General features: G+C 46.7%; 1 protein-coding gene across 1 annotated transcript in view; it reads left to right on the forward strand.

The window, feature by feature from the left end:
• ANKAR (ankyrin and armadillo repeat containing) overlaps positions 1-25,162 on the forward strand; it is a 541,104-nt gene that overhangs the window by 258,441 nt on the left and 257,501 nt on the right. Inside the window, exon 9 of the mRNA XM_073647842.1 lies at positions 2,011-2,212. Within this exon, the coding sequence (XP_073503943.1) occupies positions 2,011-2,212 (202 nt within the window). The remainder of the gene's footprint in view (positions 1-2,010; positions 2,213-25,162) is intronic.

Genomic DNA, 25,162 nt, shown 5'->3' on the forward strand with positions numbered 1-25,162 from the left:
TCTTGAAGCTCATCAAGAGAATGCCAAGAGTGTGCAAAGCAGTTATCAAAGCAAAAGGTGGCTACTTTGAAGAACCTAGAATATAAGACACATTTTCAGTTGTTTCACACTTTTTTGTTAAGTATATAATTCCACATGTGTTAATTGATAGTTTTGATGCCTTCAATGTGAATGTACAATTTTCATAGTCATGAAAATACATAAAAATCTTTAAATGAGAAGGTGTGTCCAAACTTTTGGTCTGTACTGTATGTCATACATACCCCCGGCCATTCAGCGCCACAAATGTATGGAGCGAGGCCACGCCCCGTCTAGTGACGTGGACGGCCAGTCGGTGAGTCCGACTAGAAGGAGCTATCTCGCTCAATACAAGTGACACAGACTTATCGGCTTTGAGCGGACAACCCCTTTAAAGAGGTGCCAAATAGAGTTTCTAAAGAAGTTTGGAGGTCGAAGTCCTCCATCCAAGCCATGTATTCTGTCATTGGTGAATATGCTGGAATGTACAGTAACATTACTAGTTAGGCATGATGGAGGATGTCTAAAAATGTCTGAGGAAACAATTCAAGATGTGAAACAGCGACTTCTGGCATCTCCACAGAAATCATTGCACAGGCTTTCCCAGGAGACAGGCATGTCGTCATCCACAGGCCAAGAAAGGTCGTGTTCGCCCTTAGAGAGTTACTAACATTCAGATATTGAAATGGCCCTATCAAGAGAAACGAATTCGCTATTGCCGGATTTTTTCCTTTGGGGCCATTTGAAGGGTCGGGTGTACAGTAACAAGCCACGAACATTACAGGAACTCAAGCAGAATATACAGCAAAAAATTCAGACTATGACCTAAGATGTCCTGAGGAATACATTCAACACTATGGAACGGCGCATTCAGGCGTGCTTGGATATGAACGGTGGACATTTTTAACACCTGCTTTAAGACATCAGTTTCTCATGAACCAAAGTACGTTCAGTCCAAATTTCAGTCCAATAGATTGTCTCTTTTAGAAGTTACAGCATTTTTTCCCGGTAAAGTAGCGAGTGAATCATACTGTATTATACATATTTAATATTGATTCATTTACTATTATGCTCTCTATATACAGTATATATGATACTTGTGAATATTTGACACATTCCCCTAAAGAATTTACCGGTTGCTGGCGTAACGCTGGGGTTCACAGATTGTCCATTTTTCTTTATACACATTTGGATAGTATGAAATGGTCACACTCCTACAGTATATTTGATCTGATGTTTATACTGTTTAATTGTTATTTCCTTATTCTCTATTAATAATGCTTTTGCTTTACCACAGCCATCTTATACATTATTCATTTTTTTTGTTCTCCCATTTATACTTCTTTTGGGTATCACCTTTATTTGGATTTCGTTATTTGCTCTGTATTTATGGTTTTGAGCTGTATACTATACTATCTGTTTGCATGTATGTTTCTATATACCTATTTATAGGGAGTGTGCTAGACTTTCCACATATATTGTACGTTGGATATCCTGTTTTTGCAACAAAAAATAAATAAATTTTTGCTATTTGAATTGTTTTGAATGTATTAGTGTCTTTTATTCGCTAGGATTACTTACAGTAATAAAGATTTCTTATTCTTTAGCACATATATTCTTTTCTGCATTATATGAGTGCTGGTGCTGTTTTACATCAGTTTCTTCTTTTCTCTGTTTATTGTTTCCTGGTGTATGGCACAGTATGGCACACATTATTTAGGTATTGCCGGTCCTTCCTATTTTTAGACCCTGATTTACCCTTGTGGTGCAAGGATACTTGCACCACACAATAGTCTTTTCTCTATTTACAAGTATTAGCTCCTATTTAGGGGATTTATTTTGTTTTAATGTATCCAATGAAATCTAAAATTTCTGTGAACAACTTATAGTAACCTAGCCTTCTAGTCTGACTGTAACTGTAGATGATTGTTTGTCTTTTGGTCTTTTACAGACACTGAATAACCAATGAAATGTGGTATTTTTGTCTTTAAGGACTCACTGCCGTACACATCGCAGCTCAGTGTGGCTCACTTGGAGTTCTCACATGCCTTCTTTCTTTGAAAGCAGATTATATGTTGTACGACCATCGGGGATGGATGGCAATACATTTTGCAGCTTTTTATGGGGCAGTTCCCTGTATCCGAGCTCTTTGCAGAAAAGACCGTTCTTTATTGGAGATGGAAACAGCTGCTGGGTAAGTAGTACTGTGAAGATGAAAGTATTTTTAATATAAAACTGCTACTTTCACAAAGTATGACACTATTATGTACAATTATTTGCCCTAGTAATCTCAGCAGATGATGTTTGCCAACAGAATATTACCTTCATTTTAGTATAGGCTTCCAAACAAATATAATTTACACCCAACATTATTCGAGCAGAATGTGCTCAGCCTCCGTTTACATCGCCATCCCGTTGATTTGGCAGACGTTAAGTTCTGACCTAAGCAACTGCACGTAGTAGTTTCATATGTCATCAGTAATTATCAATCATGTTTATAATGTAACTCTCCTGTCTCTTTTTTGTGGTGGTCAGTTGTATAAAAAACTACAGCAAATACGCATTACGAAATGGGAAAAAAAAGGTCTACCTGACCAGTAGATGGAGAACAAAATATTCTTTTGGCATCATTATGCCAGTATGGGTTAATGAGTCTATTCATCGTATGGAAGTTATACTCGGCACAAACACTACACGTACACACCAAAAGCAGTGGGAACAGATCCTCACTCACTTTCATAACTTAGGGTACTATAAGCTCCCTTGCCTCGTCAAACATACTGTAGGTTCAGTGTTCCATAGATTTTCCACAATGTCATGAGACTACAAACTTAAAATTGACAGTGTGTAGTTTTGCTGAGAGAATGAACAAATGGTATACTGTGGCTCCATATGGCATCTGTTGTTTTTTTAGGCGCACCCATAGATTTTAATGGGCTGGTCTCAACTGACACATGGAACCATAAGTTGTGGATGCAATAAAGTGCCAATGATTCCGCGCTCCTCCGGGTCAGAAGAAGGGATGCATTACCCAGTGCTTGGTTAAGAGTCCATTTATTTAGAAGCTAAAACCCTCCATTATGTATAGGAGAGCCCCCACTCTAAGGAACATTTTAGCCCCCAGTAGGATACACACCCTTTCTACTCTAGATGGTAGCAAGATCAATAATAAGAATAAAACAATCACCAAATGTGGCAAAAAGAACTGCATGTGTTGCTTGAATATTACTCATGGAGCCGACACTTTTGCATCCACATCAAGCAATGAACAGTTCAAAATAAATAGTAATATGTCCTGTGACACTGATTTTGTCATATATCTGATTGAATGCACGAGTCCCAAGCAATATGTCGGTAGAACTATGCAATCCTTTCATAAAAGACTAAATTCTCATAGGCATAATGTCGCTACAGGTTTTTTAAAACATGGTTTATCCCGTCATATGGCAATCCATCACAATAAAGACTTTGGGTGTCTTAAAATCATGCCCATAGAGCACATTCCATGCACCACTCCCAATAGAATTCAGTGTCTCAATAGGAAAGAGATATACTGGATATATCAACTAAATACTATGAAACCTTGGGGTCTAAATGAAATATCAGAGATTTTTATTTGAAAGCACTGGCAAATATAATTTACCTCTACATGGTCAGGAACATATGTCTTGGCTTATTCTTGATCCCCTGTCCCGATCCAGGTTTTGACCGAGTCAAGTTTCCTTTTTTTTCTTATGATCATTGCGTTCTGTTCCCAGTAGTCTGCACTATTTCCTAGGATACTTTCAGTGCTCATCATACCACCTAGTCATAGGCGGATTATAATGAGGGCAATCCGGGCTACAGCCCGGGGCCCCGAGCCTGCAGGGGGCCCGCGGCTCCGGGCGGGGTGTCTAATGCCGGATTGTCCTCATTATGTGTGCGGGTCGCCGCGGCACATACCGGTAGCAGTGGCGGGAGGGGGGGCCCCGGACCGCTCCCCCAGCAGCGGCGCACGGCCGCTACTTCTTCATCGGCCGGGCCAGCACTGCAGCAGTTAACTTCCCTGTGCTGGCCCGGCCGCGTCACTGCTAGGAGACACGGCCCTGTGCGTGGCCGTGTCTCCTAGCTGTGACATCACGCAGTGCGCGCCCGGCCTTCACTGCTGCAATGGAGAAGTCAGAGCAGGCGGGAGGAATGGAGCCGGGGGATGGTGAGTGTGTGTGTGTGTGTGTGTATGTGTGTGTGCAGGCAGATATCATTGTGTGATGTCTGTTTATATGTATTTTTGTGTTTCAAATGTGTTTATGTGTGTATGTATAGGTCTGTATATGTTTGTGTGTGTGCGTGACTGCATGCGTGACTGCGTGTGGCCTCCTGCTGAGTATAGTTGGCGCTGTGCGGCCTCCTGCTGTCTCTGGGTGGGGGCGCCGTGTGGCCTCCCACTATGTACAAATGGCGCCGTGCGGCCTCCCGCTGTGTATAGATGGCACCGTGTGGCCTCCCACTATGTACAGATGGCACCGTGCGGCCTCCCGCTGTGTATAGATGGCGCCGTTCGGCCCCCTGCTGTGTATAGATGGCACCGTGCGGCCCTCTGCTGTGTATAGATGGCGCCGTGCGGCCCCCTGCTGTGTATAGATGGTGCCGTGCGGCCCCCTGTTGTGTATAGATGGCGCCGTGTGGCCCCCTGCTGTGTATAGATGGCACCGTGCGGCCTCCTGCTGTGTATAGATGGCTACGTGTGGCCTCCTGCTGTGTATAGATGGCGCTGTGCGGCCTCCTGCTGTGTATAGATGGCGCCGAGCGGCATCCTGCTGTGTATACATGGCGCTGTGCGGCCCCCTGCTGTGTATAGATGGCGCCGTGCGTCCCCCTGCTGTGTATAGATGGCGCCGTGCGGCCTCCTGCTGTGTATAGATGGTGCCGAGCGGCCTCCTGCTGTGTATAGATGGCGCCGAGCGGCCTCCTGCTGTGTATAGATGGTGCCGTGCGGCCCCCTGTTGTGTATAGATGGCGCCGTGCGGCCCCCTGCTGTGTATAGATGGCGCCGTGCGGCCTCCTGCTGTGTATAGATGGCTACGTGCGGCCTCCTGCTGTGTATAGATGGTGCCGTGCGGCCTCCTGCTGTGTATAGATGGCGCCGAGCGGCCTCCTGCTGTGTATAGATGGTGCCGTGCGGCCCCCTGCTGTGTATAGATGGTGCCGTGCGGCCCCCTGCTGTGTATAGATGGCGCCGTGCGGCCTCCTGCTGTGTATAGATGGTGCCGTTCGGCCTCCTGCTGTGTATAGATGGCGCCGTGCGGCCTCCTGCTGTGTATAGATGGCTACGTGCGGCCTCCTGCTGAGTATAGATGGCGCCGTGCGGCCTCCTGCTGTCTCTGGGGGGGCGCCGTGCGGCCTCCCGCTGTGTATAGATGGTGCCGTGCGGCCTCCTGCTGTGTATAGATGGCGCCGTGCGGCCTCCTGCTGTGTATAGATGGCTACGTGCGGCCTCCTGCTGTGTATAGATGGTGCCGTGCGGCCTCCTGCTGTGTATAGATGGTGCCGTGCGGCCTCCTGCTGTGTATAGATGGCTATGTGCGGCCTCCTGCTGAGTATAGATGGCTACGTGCGGACTCCTGCTGTCTCTGGGGTGGGCGCCATGCGGCCTCCCGCTGTGTATAGATGGCGCCGTGCGGCCTCCCGCTGTGTATAGATGGCTACGTGCGGCCTGCCGCTGTGTATAGATGGCAACGTGCGGCCTCCCGCTGTGTATAGATGGCAACGTGCGGCCTCCCGCTGTGTATAGATGGCTACGTGCAGCCTCCTGCTGTGTATAGATGGCTACGTGCGGCCTCCTGCTGTGTATAGATGTCGCCGTGTGGCCTCCTGCTGTGTATAGATGGCTACGTGCGGCCTCCTGCTGTGTATAGATGGCTACGTGCGGCCTCCCGCTGTGTATAGATGGCACCGTGCAGCCTACCGCTGTGTATAGATGGCTACGTGTGCTCAATATTGAGTCATACAATTAATGTAAGGCTATGTGCCCACAATACAGAAATGTTCCGGATTTTTTTTGAGCGTTTCTGCATCTCCCTGGCAGAAAAAACGCATGCGGATTTTACATGCGGATTGTACATGCGGATTTTACATGCGGATTGTACATGCGTTTTCCTGCCAGGGACATGCGGATGTGAAGCGTTCTTCACATGCATTTCCGCATGCGGGTTGACAAGCACTTTTAGCATCACTTGGAAAGTGCTTGACAACTTGGTTACGCTATATAAATCCATGCAACCAGCATGGATTTATATAGTGTGACCGTAAAAGAATGGTAAAAAATAAAAAATATATACTTACCTTCTGATGGCCTGCCGACGTCAGCGGTCGCGTGACCCGTCACATGACTAAATGACGTCACGGCAGGTCCTTTTCAGACCATCGCGAGCTGCCGGCAAGCCAGGACGCATCGGATAAAGACACCGGGGGCCATCAGAAGGTAAATATAATATTTATTTTTTATTTTATTCTTTTTTTACAGGTTCTAGAGTCTCCTCTTCTCCAGACCCGGGTACCATCCGCACATTGAAACGCATGGATTCCGCATCTACAGATGCAGGGATGCGGATTCCATGCGTTCTAATGCAAGTCAATGGCGGCGAAAATGCCGCGCTTCCGCAAAATAATTGGTAGTGCTGCGGATTATCATTGAGGAACATTGCACACCTTCTACCAAGCGTTTTTAAGCGTTTCTGCAGCAGAATTTCCGCTGCGGAAATGCTTAAAAAACACATAGTGGGCACACAGCCTAAAAAAAAATATTATAATTAATATTGTGCCAAATTAATTTCCCGTGAACTATCACATGATCGATCACAGGGGATCATGTGACATGTCACGTGATAAATCAGGTGTGTGTGGGGGGGGGGGCGCCTTCTAAACTGCCCGGGGCCCTTGCTACTCTTAATCCACCCCTGCACCTAGTGGACATTAATGCGCACGACTATTCTCTAGTACTACACCGGTAATACGGACACACTCCTACAGTAATCATTCATGTTCTGAAAATAATTCTGGTTGCAGATACGATCACATATTCTATTAGGCTGAGTGCACACGATGCATTTTTTATGCGTTTCCGCAGCGATTCTGCAGCTGCGGAAACGCATTAAAAACGCATGGTAGAAGGGCAACAATGTTCCCCAATGATAATCCGCATGTGCTGTGCCCATGCTGTGTATTTTTCCGCAGCGTTTATGCTGCGCTCAAAAATCCGCAGCATGTCCATTAATTTTGTGGAAACGTGGCGTTTTCGCCACCATTGACTTGCATTAGAACGCGCCAATTCCGCAAGACTGCATTTGTACTTGCGTTATTGGCGCGTTCTAATGTGCGGATGGTACCCGAGTGTGGAGAAGATGAGACTCTCCTCCACACCCAGGTACCATTAAAAAGCTGTAAAAACAAGAATAAAATAAAAAATAAAGATATATTCACCTTCTGACGGCCCCCGGTCTCCTTCCCTCTGCTCGCGTGCAAGACTGAAGGACCTTCGGTGACGTCACAGTCATGTGACCGCAGGCCCTTCAGCACAGTGTCTCGCGATATCCCGGCAGCCAGGAATAAGCCAGGAACGAACGCGGCACCACACGCCGGGGCATCAGAGGGTAAAGTATAGCTTTATTTTTTTATTTTTAAACATTCTTATACGGTCACACTATATAAATCCATGCCGGTTGCATGGATTTATATAGTGTGACCTAGTTGTCAAGCACTTTCCAGGTGATGCTAAAATCGCCTGGAAAGCGCTTGTCAATCCGCATGCCGAAACGCATGTGAATCCGCATGTATTCCGCAGGAAAAACGCATGTACAATCCGCATGCGTTTTTTCTGCCAGGGAGATGCAGAAATGATGCAGAAATTTTCTGCTTCATTTCTGCATCGTGTGCACATACCCTTATAAGAAGAGTTAAAAAAAATAAATAAAAAAATAAAAATAAAAATTGGGGGAACAATTCATTGTATGTGAGTACAAATTTCATACATTTGGGCTGTATAATACAGACCAAGGGTAACTGGTACATTTCTTAATACGTATCTTCCATAAAACACATTCTCTTCTTAGGCACTGTCTTTTGGATCTTGACATACATTTTTATTTTGTTTAGTATGTACATATAAGATAGATACAGTACAAACCAAAAGTTTGGACACAACTTCTCATTTAAAGATTTTTCTGTATTTTCATGACTTTGAAAATTGTACATTCACACTGAAGGCATCAAAACTATGAATTAACACATGTGGAATTATATACTTAACAAAAAAGTGTGAAACAACTGAAAATATGTCTTATATTCTAGGTTCTTCAAAGTAGCCACCTTTTGCTTTGATGACTGCTTTGCACACTCTTGGCATTCTCTTGATGAGCTTCAAGAGGTAGTCACCGGAAATGGTTTTCACTTCACAGGTGTGCCCTGTCAGGTTTAATAAGTGGGATTTTTTGCCTTATAAATGGGGTTGGGACCATCAGTTGTGTTGTGCAGGAGTCAGATGGATACACAGCTGATAGTCCTACTGAATAGACTGTTAGAATTTGTATTATGGCAAGAAAAAAAGCAGCTAAGTAAAGAAAAACAAGTGGCCATCATTACTTTAAGAAATGAAGGTCAGTCAGTCCGAAAAATTGGCCAAACTTTGAAAGTGTCCCCAAGTGCAGTTGCAAAAACCATCAAGCGCTACAAAGAAACTGGCTCACATGAGGACCGCCCCAGGAAAGGAAGACCAAGAGTCACCTCTGCTTCTGAGGATAAGTTTATCCGAGTAACCAGCCTCAGAAATCGCAGGTTAACAGCAGCTCAGATTAGAGACCAGGTCAATGCCACACAGAGTTCTAGCAGCAGACACATCTCTACAATAACTTTTAAGAGGAGACTTTGCGCAGCAGGCCTTCATGGTAAAATAGCTGCTAGGAAACCACTGCTAAGGACAGGTAACAAGCAGAAGAGACTTGTTTGGGCTAAAGAACACAAGGAATGGACATTAGACCAGTGGAAATCTGTGCTTTGGTCTGATGAGTCCAAATTTGAGATCTTTGGTTCCAATCACTGTGTCTTTGTGCGACGCAGAAAAGGTGAACGGATGGACTCTACATGCCTGGTTCCCAGCGTGAAGCATGGAGGAGGAGGTGTGATGGTGTGAGGGTGCTTTGCTGGTGACACTGTTGGGGATTTATTCAAAATTGAAGGCATACTGAACCAGCATGGCTACCACAGCATCTTGCAGTGGCATGCTATTCCATCCGGTTTGCGTTTAGTTGGACCATCATTTATTTTTCAACAGGACAATGACCCCAAACACACCTCCGGGCTGTGTAAGGGCTCTTTGACCAAGAAGGAGAGTGATGGGGTGCTACGCCAGATGACCTGGCCTCCACAGTCACCAGACCTGAACCCAATCGAGATGGTTTGGGGTGAGCTGGACCGCAGAGTGAAGGCAAAAGAGCCAACAAGCGCTAAGCATCTCTGGGAACGCCTTCAAGATTGTTGGAAGACCATTTCCAGTGACTACCTCTTGAAGCTCATCAAGAGAATGCCAAGAGTGTGTAAAGCAGTCATCAAAGAAAAAGGTGGCTACTTTGATGAACCTAGAATATAAGATATATTTTCAGTTGTTTCACACTTTTTTGTTAAGTATATAATTCCACATGTGTTAATTCATAGTTTTGATGCCTTCAGTGTGAATGTACAATTTTCATAGTCATGAAAATACAGAAAAATCTTTAAATGAGAAGGTGTGTCCAAACTTTTGGTCTGTACTGTATATCTTTTAATATTCGTTTATTACTTCCTATCAGAACAAAATCTTAACATACATGAGCACCCGTTGCTTAGACGGTTGTACCATGATCAGTATCTAAACACGATCCAGTTGATCGCAATACAACAGGTTCAATTCCCACTTCAGGATTTATATATATATATATATATATGTATATATATATATATATTTAAATTATTTATTTATTTTTTTGCATTGAACTATATCGGTTCTTAATTCATTTTTAATCATGCTAACAATATTTTATTCCCGACGCATATATATATTGATGGATACTCAAATTTATGCCTTTTTATTGATTGTTCTTATCTGCCTTAATGGCCAGCTTGTTTTGGCGCCAGTTTTTTTCACATTTTTTGTATATATATGTCCACTCCTTGCTATACCTGACACAAGCTATGCACTGATGAAGTGGACAGCACGTCCACGAAACGCTTTGATTTTAGCTTCTAAATAAATGGACTCTTAACCAAGCACTGGGTAATGCATCCCTTCTTCTGACCCGGAGGAGCGCGGAATCATTGGCACTTTCTTGCATCCACAACTTATGGTACTTGGACCCTTGAGGTTTGGTGTCTCCTGCAGCACTCCACTATACCATCATATGAGTTGTGCATTTCACAACTCACCAAGGTGAGCATCCTTTTTCCTTTATACCACTACTTGTCTGGGTAACAGCACTATTAGCGCCCCCTCTCCATCCTATTGCTGACGCATGGAAGAAATTAGTGCATGCTAAAAAATCTCTCATGAGCCCTACTCCATAGAATATCTTGGGTCATAGTACTGTCCATGTGATGTCTGTTTTATTACAATCTCGTGAACGAGCCCTAACACTGTCAAGCTTGATAATTCTAAGGATCGCTTATTCAAGTTCTCTTCTAGAACTAATAAATATAGTAGAAAAAATGTTGAAGTAGTTAAAAAAAAATGTAAAATGTATTTTGATAAGGCAGTTTTATTAAAAGCAAGCTCCCCCCAAAAAGTCACATATCTGATATTACCACATCTATAATGACTTGTATAATAAAACTATATAATTATTTCAGCAGCAGAAGGGAAGGAAGGGAGACACAGATCCATTACTAGTGGGTAGGCGGAGCCCCACAGGATAGTTCACCTCAGATTAGAAAAAGTGACGACCGGCCCCTCCAGCTTAGGCTCCTCCTACTCCCATGTTCTCCAGTCTAAAATTTGAGGTCGCAGAGGATAGTCGCTGCCTTTGCAGCTCCTCAGAAGAATTTTTTATTTTACTCCGGAGACCTGGACCCCCCGTGGTCTAGAGGTCTCAGGGGGTCTCGGCGCTGCTGGGACCCCTGACCCTCCCCTGGCAGATCTGTGTACCCCCTAAGGAGGTCCCCGCAGAAGCCTGCCGGCCCCGGGGGATACAGGGCGCTCCCTGGCGGAGACGCACACCGCTTCTGTGGGGTCCCTGCGCGCTCCGCCGTGGGGGGTAGCAAAGGGCCACGGCGCCACACATCCCTGGGGGTCCCTGTGGCGCTCAGCTGGGTAAGTGCTCTCTGTGGTCTGAGTGCTTCAGCGGCTGCTGTGGCAGCCGCTGTTACTGTTTTCAAGTGGTGACTGCTTGTTTTGTCCCTGCAGGAGGATATCTCCGCTGCAGGCGTTTGTGTTATCGGCAGGGGAGCAGGGACGGAGGAGCGCGGGCTTCGTTGGTAGCGGCGGCGGGGGGCGTGGCTTCGTGCCTCTCTGCTGCCTGTCATCATAGCTCAGACAGGAAGTGCCAGGAAAGCGCGCGCTGGAACTGTCCCAGCCCCCCTCTTCTTCTTCCGGCCATTACCTCATGCTACCTCCTGCTCCCTGCTCCCTGCTCCCCGCTCTCTACACCAGACACCGAGCACTGTGTAAGGAAGAGCAGTCACCCCGGCCAGCTGGTGAGTCACTTCTGTCTTTTAAGGCAGAAGATTCCTTTCTCACACTATTGCAACGCAGAGCACCTTACTGCTGGCCTCTTAAGGCAGACAGGGTGTGCTATATACAGCGCTGCTACTTCCCTGCTGAGGGACTCGCACACCGCTATCCTTCTAAGGCTAAGGCGTATTGCGTGGTCAGCAGCATTAACCCCTTCTGAGGGGTCTGGCCTCTCCAGGGCAGTTAACCCTTTCTGGACCCTTGTCTGTTAGGTTAACTTTTGCTCTGTAGGCAGCTGGGGTAGCTCTTCTCCCTTTAAGGAGGAGCTTTAACCCTTCACTGTTTGGGGGTTTTGTGTGTAGGAACAGGCTGTGGTAGCAGAATCACACATCCTCGGTTCCCGTACCCATTGTAAGGGGTTGTTACCGCCTTATTCACGACGCTCGCAACTGTGTGGGGGCATGTCGGATCAGGGACCAGGGGGCGCGGACCTCTCTCCCGGTCCGCTTCAGGATCGGTCACGCGTATCTGATACGCCGGGGTCTTCGACGGCGTCAGGTTCGACACTGGTCGGGGGTCTCAGTGATGTTAAAGTGGAAGCGCTCACTCGCTCCATTGACAGTCTGTCTGACCTCCTGGGTCATTGGGTATCAGCTAAGTCCCAACCGACGTCACGAGGCAAGAAGCGCCACAGGCCTGTGGTGGCGCTGTCTCCTCCGCGCAGTGTGTCAGAGGCTTCGGAATCACCGACAGACTCTGCTGGTGAGATCTCCGATTCTGATGAAGAGGATCGGCAGGGTCGCTGTGCTTAGCTTTCGGGCCGCGTGGATGCTTTTATTGGGGCTATGCGGGAAGCGTTACAGCTGTCTGAAGAGGTGACGAGGCGCCCTGGCAAGTCGGCCCGGCTGTATCAGGAGTCGCGTCGGGCTCGTTCGACGCTGCCGGCGCGCGATGAACTTAACGAGGCGGTGGAGAAAGAACGTCTGTGTCCGGATAAACGCTTCCAGGGGATGCGGTTTTTTGATGCCCTGTATCCCAGCTCCATGGAGACCATCGCTAATTGGGTCCCCTCTCCTGAAGTGGACGTGCCATTGTCTCAGCTGAGCAAATCCTCTTTGCTTCCTGTTAAAGGGAAGGCGAGTCTACAGGACCCGCTGGATAGAAGGACGGAGTTAGCGGCGAAGTCCATCTACGAGGCCGCGGGTCATGGATTCCGAGCGGCCTTGGGGGCCATGTGGGCTAGTGAGGCTTCTCTGCGGTGGTTGGATCAGCTGCGGACGGCGTGGCAAGATGGGACTCTGTCTGAGATGGAAAGAATCTTCCAGCTGTTGGAAGAGGCGGCCCGATATGGCAGGGACGCAGTGCTGGATACTACTTCAGTTCTGTCCAGGGCTCAATCCTCGGCCGTCTCAGTCAGGAGAGCACTGTGGCTTAAACAGTGGACTGGAGACGCGGTATCCAAACAAGGTTTGCTGAGTCTGGCGTACAAGGGCGGTCAGCTTTTTGGTTCGGACCTCACGGAGCTGATTGCTAAGGCCAAGGCCAAGGATTCGGCTTTGCCGCAGCGGAAAGCAGCAGCTTCTACGTCTGGCAAGTCAAGTGCCGGTAGTGGTCGTCGGTCCTTTCGGCCCAGGGGACGGTTCGGTCAGCCCTCTTGGAGATCGGGTAGTCCCTCGTCTTCCGGAAAGAAGACCACCCAGAAATCCCGTACACCCTGGAAACAACATTTCCGTCAGGACAAACGGGAGGTTGACAAAAAGCCCGCTAAGGCGGACTGACGCCAGGAACCCTCTCGAGGGCTCTCGGGTGGGAGGTCGTCTGCTTCAATTCGGGTCGATTTGGGCGTCCAGCGTATCGGACGCCTGGGTGACGCGGGTTATGTCGGCAGGCTATTTCATAGAGTTTCATTCTCGACCCCCGGATAGATTTCGGCAGTCACGCATCCCGTCCGAGCCCAAGCTGGCTGCCGCACTGCTGCGGGAGGTCGACTCTGTTCTGCAGCAGGGGGTGGTTGTTCCGGTTCCGCCGGAGGACCGGGGAAGGGGGTTTTACTCCAACCTTTTTGTGGTCCCCAAAAAGGAAGACAAGTTTCGCCCCATTCTGGACCTCAAAGAATTGAATGTTCATGTCCGGACCCGGAAATTCCGTATGGAGTCTCTTCGCTCTGTCGTGGCGGCCCTGTCGCAGTACGATTTCTTGGAGTCGATCGACATCCGCGACGCCTATTTGCATGTCCCTATCGGCAGGGCTCACCAGCGCTTCCTGCGTTTCGCCATAGGTCAGGCCCATTACCAGTTTGTGGCCCTACCATTCGGGTTGGCCTCGGCGCCCAGGGTTTTTACAAAAATTGTGGCGCCGCTCATGGCGCTCCTTCGAAGGCAAGGAGTTACGATTCTCCCCTACCTGGACGACCTGTTAATTGTGTCATCCACAGCGGAGGAGGCGGTGACAGCTCGCAATCTCACCCTTCAGCACCTGGAGGACTTCGGGTGGCTGGTCAATTGGAAGAAGTCATCTTTGGAGCCGTCGCAGTCAATCCTGTTCTTGGGGATGCATTTCGACATGGTTCGAGCAGTGGTGTCCCTGCCTCTGGACAAACAAGCGAACCTTCGTCACCATGTCCAGGATATGAGGTCGGCAATGGCGATGTCCCTTCGGAAGTGTATGCGCCTTCTGGGTCTGATGGTGGCAGCAATGGAAGCGGTACCGTTTGCACAATTTCATTCCCGGGGTCTCCAAAATCTTATTCTGACCCGTTGGGACCAATCGCCGGCTTCGCTAGATCGCTGTGTCGGTATCTCCCGCAGGGTGCGAGAGTCTCTTGGATGGTGGTTACGTCCGGAGGCTTTATCCCTGGGGAAATCCTTCCTCCTCCCACGGTGGTCGGTCATTACCACCGATGCCAGCCTGACTGGCTGGGGGGGGGTTTGGAACGATCTCTGGGTTCAGGGGGTCTGGTCGTCAGAGGAGTCGTCTCTGCCAATCAACATCCTGGAGTTGAGAGCGATATTTCTCTGCCTCCGACATTGGACAGTCCCCTTGAGCGGTCTGCCGGTCCGGATTCAAGCGGACAATGCGACAGCGGTCGCGTATATCAACCATCAGGGCGGGACGAGGAGTTCCAGACTCATGATGGAGGTCTCTCGGATCCTGGTATGGGCCGAGTCCAGGGTCCCAGCCATCTCCGCGATTCACATCCCAGGAGTGCTGAATATCACAGCGGACTTCCTCAGTCGCGAGCAGGTGGATCCCGGAGAATGGAGTCTTCATCCGGAAGTTTTTACACTGCTGTGCTCCCGTTGGGGGACTCCCCAGGTGGACTTGATGGCATCCAGGCTGAACGCCAGGATTCCGACGTTCATGTCCAGGTACAGGGACCCGGAGGCTGTGGCAGTAGATGCTCTAGTGGCCCCGTGGGACCAGTTCGAGCTGATCTACGTGTTTCCGCCGATATCCTTGCTTCCTCTGGTCATCCGGCGGATCAAACTCGAACGAATTCCGGCAATTTTGGTGGCACCGGATTGGCCGCGGAGGGCGTGGTATTCAACGCTGGTGTCTCTTCTGGCGGCGCCTCCGTTTCCACTGCCTCTTCGCCTGGACCTGTTAACCCAAGGGCCCATTCGTCATCCGGACCTGAAGTCGCTTCGTTTGACGGCGTGGCACTTGAGACCGAGATCTTGACCCGTCGTGGGTTTTCGGCCGAGGTCATTGCCACCTTGCGGGCGGCCAGAGGTCCAGCTACGACTAGGATTTATCACAGAACTTGGGTGGCCTTCTATTCATGGTGTTCTGGATCGTCAAGGAACCCGAGGGTTTTTTCCATTCCCAACTTATTGGCTTTTCTGCAATGTGGTTTGGCCAAGGGTCTGGCGGTTGGTACGTTGCGGGGTCAGGTATCTGCACTATCCGTGCTTTTTCGGAAGGCTATTGCCTCGCGCAGGGATGTGCGCTCGTTTTTTCGCTGGGTTGCACGTCAGTTTCCGCCTCGAAGGGCGTTTGTGGCTCCTTGGCGGCTCAATCTAGTCTTGGAGGCTCTTCAGCATGGGCCGTTTGAGCCTATGGATTCAGCTACGCTTTACTTACTTTCTTGGAAGGTGGCCTTCCTGGTGGCGGTCACCTCTTTGAGAAGGGTTTCTGAGTTGGCGGCACTGTCTTGCTCGCCCCCTTTTCTGGAGTTCCACTCGGATCGCGTGGTGCTTCGTACCCGTGGCGATTTTCTGCCTAAAGTGGTGTCGCGTTTCCACGTCAATCAGGACATCGTGTTGCCCTCCCTCTGTCCGAATCCGAAAAGTCCAAAGGAGCGAGCCTTGCACTCGTTGGATTTGGTGCGGGCTTTGAAGTTCTATCTTTCAATCACGCAAGGGTTTCGGAAGTCGGACTCTCTTTTTGTGATTCCTGCTGGTCATCGGCGTGGTCAGCGGGCCTCCAAGGACACTATAGCTCGGCTATCCTGGAAAAGTACCAGCTCAAGGGCGAGCCTTGTCCGGTTAAGGTTCGAGCTCATTCCACGAGAGCTGTTGGTTCGTCGTGGGCTTTTCATCAGGGGGCCTCGGCAGCGCAGCTCTGCTGGGCGGCTACCTGGCGCTCTGTTCACACTTTTACTAAATTTTATAAAGTGGACGTGAGTGCTTCCGCCGATGCGGCCTTGGGACGCAGGGTCCTGCAGGCGGCGGTGGTTTAGGTTATCTCTTTATCTAGTTTTGGCGCTTGTTGCGCGCTTGACTAAGTTGTTGGGGTGTTGGCGATTCTGCCACTGTTTCCCACCCTTGAGTTCTGGACTGCTTTGAGACATCCCACTAGTAATGGATCTGTGTCTCCCTTCCTTCCCTTCTGCTGCAGAAAGACGGATTTTGGTAAGACCTTACCTGTAAAATCCTTTTCAGCGAAGGAAGGAAGGGAGACACAGCACCCTCCCATGGCAGAAGTGCATTATTGTTTTCTAGATGCGGCGCGACTCCTCTCTGATGGCGGTCATCTGGGCGGGGGTCGGCGCGCTAGGGCTCTGTTCCAGCATTGCCAGCTCATCGCAGTTGTCAGGTCCAGTGAGTAGTGCCTGGGACTGTGTGTTTTTTCTGTTATATGCATAACCTGTTCTCTCGCATTTCTGAATTTTCGGAAGTGGTTGTGTTGTTCCGCTGGTGTTGTCTGCTCTTCCTTAGCTTGTGTAGGGACTGAATAACATGGGAGTAGGAGGAGCCTAAGCTGGAGGGGCCGGTCGTCACTTTTTCTAATCTGAGGTGAACTATCCTGTGGGGCTCCGCCTACCCACTAGTAATGGATCTGTGTCTCCCTTCCTTCCTTCGCTGAAAAGGATTTTACAGGTAAGGTCTTACCAAAATCCGTCTTTAACCCACACGGTGAACAACGCACAGAAAAAAAAAATACAACTTTGCCTGAATTGCCATTATTGTTAATCTTGCCTTGCATAAAATTAAATAAAAATTATTAAACTGTCTTATGTATCCCAACATGGCACCAATAAAAACTGTCATAGAATGGAAAATAGGTAATCCAGTGTCGATTCTGGTTTATAAAAATCCAATTTTATTCCACCCTTGTTAAAACCACATAGCAAAAAATCTATATTTAAAAATGGAACACAGCACATTGGGGGGTTTTAATTATAGCACTGTCATTAACATTAAAAATCACTTGCAGCAACTCTACTATAAAAATGGTGTTCTGAATAGGGCACAAGCAAAAGTTGCACTACAATCACGATAAGGATATCTTGAAAATACAAAACACACCCGAAACACAACATTAATGCTACTAATACGCTCTCAATGCAATACACTACTGATAATTTGGCTATCATAAACCTGATAAAAAATTAAATATATATGTAAAATATTAATGGAAATTCAGATAGGGGCGCTGGTCAAACACAGGTAGTGCACAGTGTCTGGTTTATAGCCTATTAGTGATGCCCATACTATTAGATTAGGAGGGCGATATCTAAGTGCACCCCTCAGCAACTGGCACCTTAGTTTATACTGTGCATGTAAGTGTTCAGCAAATAGCACAGAATAAATGTGAATGGAGTCTTAACCCCTTCACAACATGTATATTTACTTCATGTGTCGCTGATCCCGTATCTTTTTCTGTAATGAGCTGTTATGTGCCTTTAATAGCCACGGGTGGATCGGCATACCACCCGTGGTTGTTAACCAGTTAAATCCCACTGTCAATCTCTGACAGCGGGATTTAACACGCTGCGGCCAGAAGCGTGTCATTCGGTGAATTTGACCCATTGGCACCCGTCATGTGATGGCGTGGCGCCGATGGGTTGTCATGATAGCCAGGGGTCTGCAACAGACCACTGTGCCTGTCATTACGATACTCCTGTTAACGCTGGCTTGTGCTGAAGCTCTGCTATGTGCAGCACAGGCAATCAGATGAACAAAATACAATTAAAAAATACACATACTTGGTGTTGATGCCTTCAGAAATGTCCAATCTACCGAAATATAAAATAATATAATCCGATCGATAAACGACGTAATGAGAAAAAAATCGAAACGCCAGAATTACGGTGTTTTTTGCTGCAGCAACATCACAATAATATGCAATAAAAGGCGATCAATAAAAATGTCAGCTCACGATGCAAAAAATAAGCCATCCCTCAACTCCATATCCCGAAAAATGGAAACGCCACGGGTCTCGGAAAATGGCGACAAACACAAAAACTTTTTTCATACAAATTTCGGAATTTATTTTCACCACTTAAATGAAAAAAAAAAATTATACATGTTTGGTATCTGTGTACTCATACTGACTTGGGTAATCATGTTACCAGGACAATTTTACCATAAAGTGATCATGATAAATAGAAAACCCCCAAAACAATTGTGTAATTGCACTTTTTTTGCAATTTCTTCAGGCTTGGATTACTATATGGTAAAATCAATGGTGTTATTCAAAAGTAAAACTTGTCCCGCAAAAAACAAACCCTCATACGGCTATATTGACTAAAATGTAAAAAAGCTATGGCTCTTGGAAAAAGGGGAGGAAAAAACAGAAAATGTCCATGGCGTGAAGGAGTTAAAAGTGATCCAAAATGTTATGTCCCCAAAGTGGTACTAATAAAAAGTTCTGCTCAATGCACCAAAAACAAGTCCCCACTGAGGTCCGTCATCTGTTAATGGTGTTTAACCCCTTAATAACATCTGACGTACTAATACGCATCTGTGCCCTGGGACTTAAGAGCCAGACCCGTATTAGTACGTCATCGCGATCGCGCGCGCACACAGGCTGTGCGGGCGCGATCGCCGCCGGGTGTCAGCTGATTGTCACAGCTGACACCCGGTACTATGTGCAGGGAGCGGTCCTGCACCGCTCCCAGCACATTAACCCCTGCGATGCTGCGATCGAAGTCGATCGCAGCCGATCGCAGCATTGCGGGGGTAAGGGGAGGTGATCGCAGATACTCACCTCCTCTTCTGGCTTCCAGCGCTGTCTGCAGAGGCTTCCCGGGTGTTGCCATGACGATCCGATGTCGTCATGACAACATCCGGGTCACCAGACAGCAGGAAGATTGTTTGGACATGCGCAGTGCATCTCCAAACAATCTTCTCACTGTGCAGCGCTGATAGCCTGTATGACAAAGGGATGGTGCTGCATTCCTGTGCCATGCAGGCGATCAGAGAAAAAAAAGTGAAAGTCCCATAGTGGGACAAAGTAATAAAGTATAAAAACTGTCAGTAAATGAAAAAAAAAAAAAAAAAAAATTGCAAAAATATAAAAAAAAATAAATAAAATAATCCACCAAAAATAAAAATATAATGTACCCATCAATAAATATTATTATAAAAAAAAACAATAAAAGTACACATATTTGGTATCGCTGCGTCCGGAACAACCTGACGTATAAAACTGTCCCACTAGTTAACCCCTTCAGTGAACACGGTAAAAAAAAAAAAAAAACGAAGCAAAAAACAATGCTTTATCACCATACCGCCAAATAAAAAATGGAACAACACGCGATCAAAAAGACGAATATAAATAAAAATGGTACCGCTGAAAACGTAATCTCGTCCCGCAAAAAACAAGCTGACATACAGCTCCATCAGCCAAAAAATAAAAAAGTTATAGCTCTCAGAATAAAGCTATGCTAAAAAATATTTTTTTCTATAAAATTGCTTTTATTATGTAAAAGTGCAAAACATAGAAAAACGATATAAATGTGGTACCACTGTAAACGTACTGACCCGAAGAATAAAGCTGCCTTATCACTTTTACCACACGCGGAACATAATAAAAAAAAAAAAAAACAATTCCTGAATTGTTGGTTTTTGTTTTTTCTGCCTCCCAAAAATCGGAATAGAAAGCGATCAAAAAATGTCACGTGCCTGAAAATGGCACCAATAACAACGTCAACTCATCCCGCAAAAAACGAGCCGTCACATGACTGTCTGCCAAAATCTGGAAAAATTATAGCTCTCAAAATATGGCGATGCAAAAACTAGATTTTACAAAAAATGCGTCTTTTTGTGTGTGACAGCTGTCAGTCATAAAAACCCCATATGATTCTGGTATTGCTGTAATCACACCGACCCGAAGAATAAAGTCGTCTAATCACTTATACCGCACGAGGAACGGCGTCAAAAATAAACTCTTGGGTTAGGATTGGGCTAGGGTTAGGGCTGGGTTTGGGGTTAGGGTTGTGCTAGGGTTAGGGTTGTGCTAGGGTTAGGGTTGTGCTACGGTTAGGGTTGTGCTACGGTTAGGGTTGTGCTACGGTTAGGGCTGGGGTTGGGGTTAGGGTTGGGGTTAGGGTTGTGATGGGGTTGGGATTTTTTTCAAAAGTAAGAAAAAAGATGACGATATGGCGACTAGTGTTGAGCGCAAGTGCTCGCTACTTGAGTTTGCATCGGGTGCTCTGGTATGCATTGAGTATCGTGGGTATTTGAGTGACATGCTCGAGTCTCTGCCCCATATGCTTCGCGGCCAAAAAAACTTTACGGGGATTGCCTGCCATGCACGAGCGATCCCCGCATGTTTTTTTTTGGGTGTCTAATAACCGTGAAACATGCGGAGCAGGGACTCGAGCATGTCACTCGAGCACACGCTGTACATGGTGCATACCTGAGTACCCGATGCAAACTCAAGTAGCGAGCACTTGCGCTCAAGACTAATGACAACTTATTCAATATGATGACCTAATGTAAACAAATTCTGTGTCGTACCTCTGGGTTCAAAATGTTCACTATACACCTTAATAAAATTCTTGAGGGGTATAGTTTCCAAAATGGGGTCACTTGTGGGGGAGCTCCACTGTTTAGGCACATCAGGGACTCTCCAAATGCAACATGGTATCCGCTAGCAAATTGTCGGCTCAAATTGTTAGCGGACGCCATGTTGCGTTTGGAGAGCTACTGCGTGCACAAACATTGGAGTCAAAATGGGGTCACTTGTGGGGAGCTCCAATGTTTGGGCACACAGGGGCTCTCCAAACGCAACATGATGTCCGCTAACAATTTGAGCCGACAATTTGCTAGCGGATACCATGTTGCATTTGGAGAGTCCCTGTGTGCCCAAACATTGGAGCTCCCCCACAAGTGACCCCATTTTGGAAACTAGACCCCCCAAGGCACCTATCTAGATGCATAGTGAGCACTTGGAAGCCCCAGGTGTTTCACAAATTGATTCATAAATATGAAAAAGTGTTTTTTTTTCACTTTTTCATTTTTACGAATCAATTTGTGAAGCACCTGGGGGTTCCAAGTGCTCACTATGCATCTAGATAGGTGCCTTGGGGTGTCTAGTTTCCAAAATGGGGTCACTTGTGGGGGAGCTCCAAAGTTTGGGCACACAGGGGCTCTCCAAACGCGACATGGTGTCCGCTAGCAAATTGAATGGAAAATCGGCTCAAATTGTTAGCGGACGCCATGTTGCGTTTGGAGAGCTACTGCGTGCACAAACATTGGAGCTCCCCCACAAGTGACCCCATTTTGGAAACTAGACCCCCCAAGGCACCTATCTAGATGCATAGTGAGCACTTGGAACCCCCAGGTGCTTCACAAATTGATTCGTAAAAATGAAAAAGTGAAAAAAAAAACACTTTTTCATATTTATGAATCAATTTGCGAAACACCTGGGGGTTCCAAGTGCTCACTATGCATCTAGATAGGTGCCTTGTGGGGTCTAGTTTCCAAAATGGGGTCACTTGTGGGGGAGCTCCAATGTTTGGGCACACAGGGACTCTCCAAATGCAACATGGTATCCGCTAACAAATTGTCGGCTCAATTATTCAAGCAAATTTTACAATCAAAAAGTCAAATGGCGCTCCTTCCCTAACAAAAAAAAATTTTGATTACAAAATTGTGCTGATGTAAAGTAGACATGTGGGAAATGTTATTTATTAACTCTTTTGTGTGACATATCTCTCTGATTTAAGGGCCTAAAAATTCAAATTTTGAAAATTGCAAAATTTTCAAAATTTTCGCCAAATTTCCATTTTTTTCACAAATAAACACAGGTGATATCGAAGAAATTTTACCACAATCATGAAGTACAATATGTCACGAAAAAACAGTCTCAGAATCAGGGGGATCCGTTGAAGCGTTCCAGAGTAATTACCTCATAAAGTGACAGTGGTCAGAATTGTAAAAATTGGCCTGGTCATTAACGTGCAAACCACCCTCGGGGCTTAAGGGGTTAAAGGGTATCTGTCACCTCCTGACACTTATCTGACCTCTAAAATGGGCATACAGGTGATAGAAATGTAAATCTATACCTACCTGTATGCCTCATATTAGAGGTCTTGTTGCTGTGAAATGTCTTTTAATTCAGCTAAGTTTCTGATGCTGTGGAGCCGGGGCTTGGAAGAAATCCCCACCTCCTGTGTGATTTATAACGTTTCCCCACTCCCCTGCATGTCACAGTGCCCTGTGATGTGCAGTTGCAGCAGCCAAATCCAGGCACAGTGACATGCAGGGGAGGGGGGAAGCATTGTAATTCACACAGGAGGCAGAGATTTCTGGTTCTCGGGACTAGAACACATCAGAAACTTGTAGGAATAAAAAGACATTTCACAGCAACAAGACCTCTAATGTAAGGCATACAGGTATGTATACATTTGCATTTCTATCACCTGTATGCCCATATTAGAGGTCAGATAAGTGCCAGGGAGTGTCAGATTCCCTTTAATATAGGGTGTTTTCAATGATACTCATAAACACAAATGCTCGGAAAAATGACATGGTTCTTCCTCCAGAAAAAATCTGGCTATATATGGGCTACCAAATCTAAATGCCTCCATCCCTACTGAGCCCCATAGTTTGCTTATGCTGCACTTAGTGTCCACGTTTGGTATTAGTGTAGCGTTGAGAAGCAACTTATTTTACGGTGTGCAGGGTCAGACTGGGATGCCTAGGGCCCACCAGGGGAATTGACTTGTTTGTTAAACAATCCCTGCATTTGTTGTGTCTGTCTACCGCTGCAAAACATGCAGCCGCAGAGACTCGAACATATTAGCAGAGCACTACTAGATACTCTGATAGCATCCGTGCATGCTCGGATAACACCTTATCCAACCATGCTTGCTCAGCTCTACTGGCAACCCATCAGCAACCTGCAATTGCGTCACAGGGTGCTGAAGGAAGCCGGTGAGTGCATGCACCGGCCATCTAAATGCCACTGTCACTGATTGACAAGGGCACTTAAATACTTAAAATAGCAGCAATCAAAGCGAGCTCTGATCACTGTTGTAACAGGCGGACGCCGGCTATGTATCACAGCTGACATCTGCCCGGTATGGAGCAGACTCAGCTCCTGAACACGCTCCATAAAAGCACAACCCTAAGGTGACAGTTGTGACAAGGTTAGCAAATTTCACTAGTCTGTTGCTAAACGTGGAAAGACAAATGGAATTCCCTTTCACATGTGAAAGAGCTCTTATAGATTTAGTAACTATACCCCAAGCATATGAATGTTGTTACACACCACAATGTACTGTTACATTTACGGATCGTACAAAAATACATAAAATTCCAGATACGCACAGACACGCACAAACACTCCAGTATATGAATACATCATCTGAACCACCATCAGACCATGGTACATCAATTGTAATGTCAGGTCAACCCCATATACCTTTGTATCGTATACACCTACAACTCCCAGTATGTCATTAACAATAGAGATACTGTGAGTTGTTGTTACCAGTCATCATCAGACTGCAGACCATACAGTGATGAGACGCAGGCAGTATCACAAACAAACATTTACATCCAGGTATCTTACCTGAGACATCTTCTCTGATTAGAGTCGTTCTCTTTCTTTTCGTCTTCATCTTGTCCAGACTCCATGATGATTTTTCTCATCCACACCTTGTCTCTGCAGACTTCTATCTTCTCCGGTCTTCTGCACCACATCCCAACACAATGCCCTTAAAGATAGCAGTGTCATTATAATGCTCTTGAATAAAAATATCTGCCCTACACTGAGCCCCTGAATAAACTTAACTCTCACAATGCTCCCTGCACAAAATAACACCCACACTCTACCGCTCTTATGGTACATGGGCTCCACACTGCCCTTTCTTTTCTATACTGGGTCTCCTCTTCAGACTGTCCTCTCACACGGTGTCCCCTTTATACTATGCCCCTTCATCACACTCCCCCTTATCACTATACCGTTCTTTCCTAGCTGTGGCCTCACACTGTCCCCCCACACTGCAGCGTCTCTATACTTCCCTCCACACTACCCAGTCTCTGTTCTGTGTCCCCTCAAATTTTTCTCCCTCCATACTGTCTCCTCATACATCCCCTTCCCCATTCTGTTCCCCCACCCATTTCCCCCCTCCCTTTGTTCACCATACTGTTTCCTCACACATCTCTCCATACTGTCTCCTAAAATTTCTCCCCATCTCTCCCCAAATATACCGTAATAACGCTTCAGAAGAGCATGCTGATATGCTGAAGTGCGCTTACACACACAAAGAGAGGCACACATACACAGATACGCACTAATATACGCACGCAGACACACACTCGCAGAAATGGGGACACGCAAACATAGACACACAGGAATGCGCAATTAAACACGGATGCACGCACAGAAATGCATACGCAGACACGCACACATAGACTTTCACACAGACATGCACATGCAGATACTCAAAGACATACACACGCAGAAATGCACATGTAAACACAGACACGCACATGCAGACACACGCACAGAAATGCATACTCAGACACACCCACCCAGGTAGATGTGCATACATTGACATTTACATGCATACTCGTACACACATCTAGGCATATACATAAAAATTCATATAAACACATACATACATGTAGGGATATATCTAAAAATTCATATAAACACACAGAAATATTACCCTACCTTGGCTTCCCATATGTTTTATTGAAGCGCTTCTACAGCGGGAGACGGCAGTGTAGAGCGCGCTGAGTGACATCACTTTTAGCAGACGTGACTGCGGCCGTGTCTGCTAACAGTGAC

This window comes from Phyllobates terribilis, unplaced genomic scaffold, assembly GCF_046119375.1.
Source record: "Phyllobates terribilis strain yellow unplaced genomic scaffold, ASM4611937v1 Scaffold_9__5_contigs__length_417890890, whole genome shotgun sequence".
Taxonomy (NCBI): Eukaryota; Metazoa; Chordata; class Amphibia; order Anura; family Dendrobatidae; genus Phyllobates; species Phyllobates terribilis.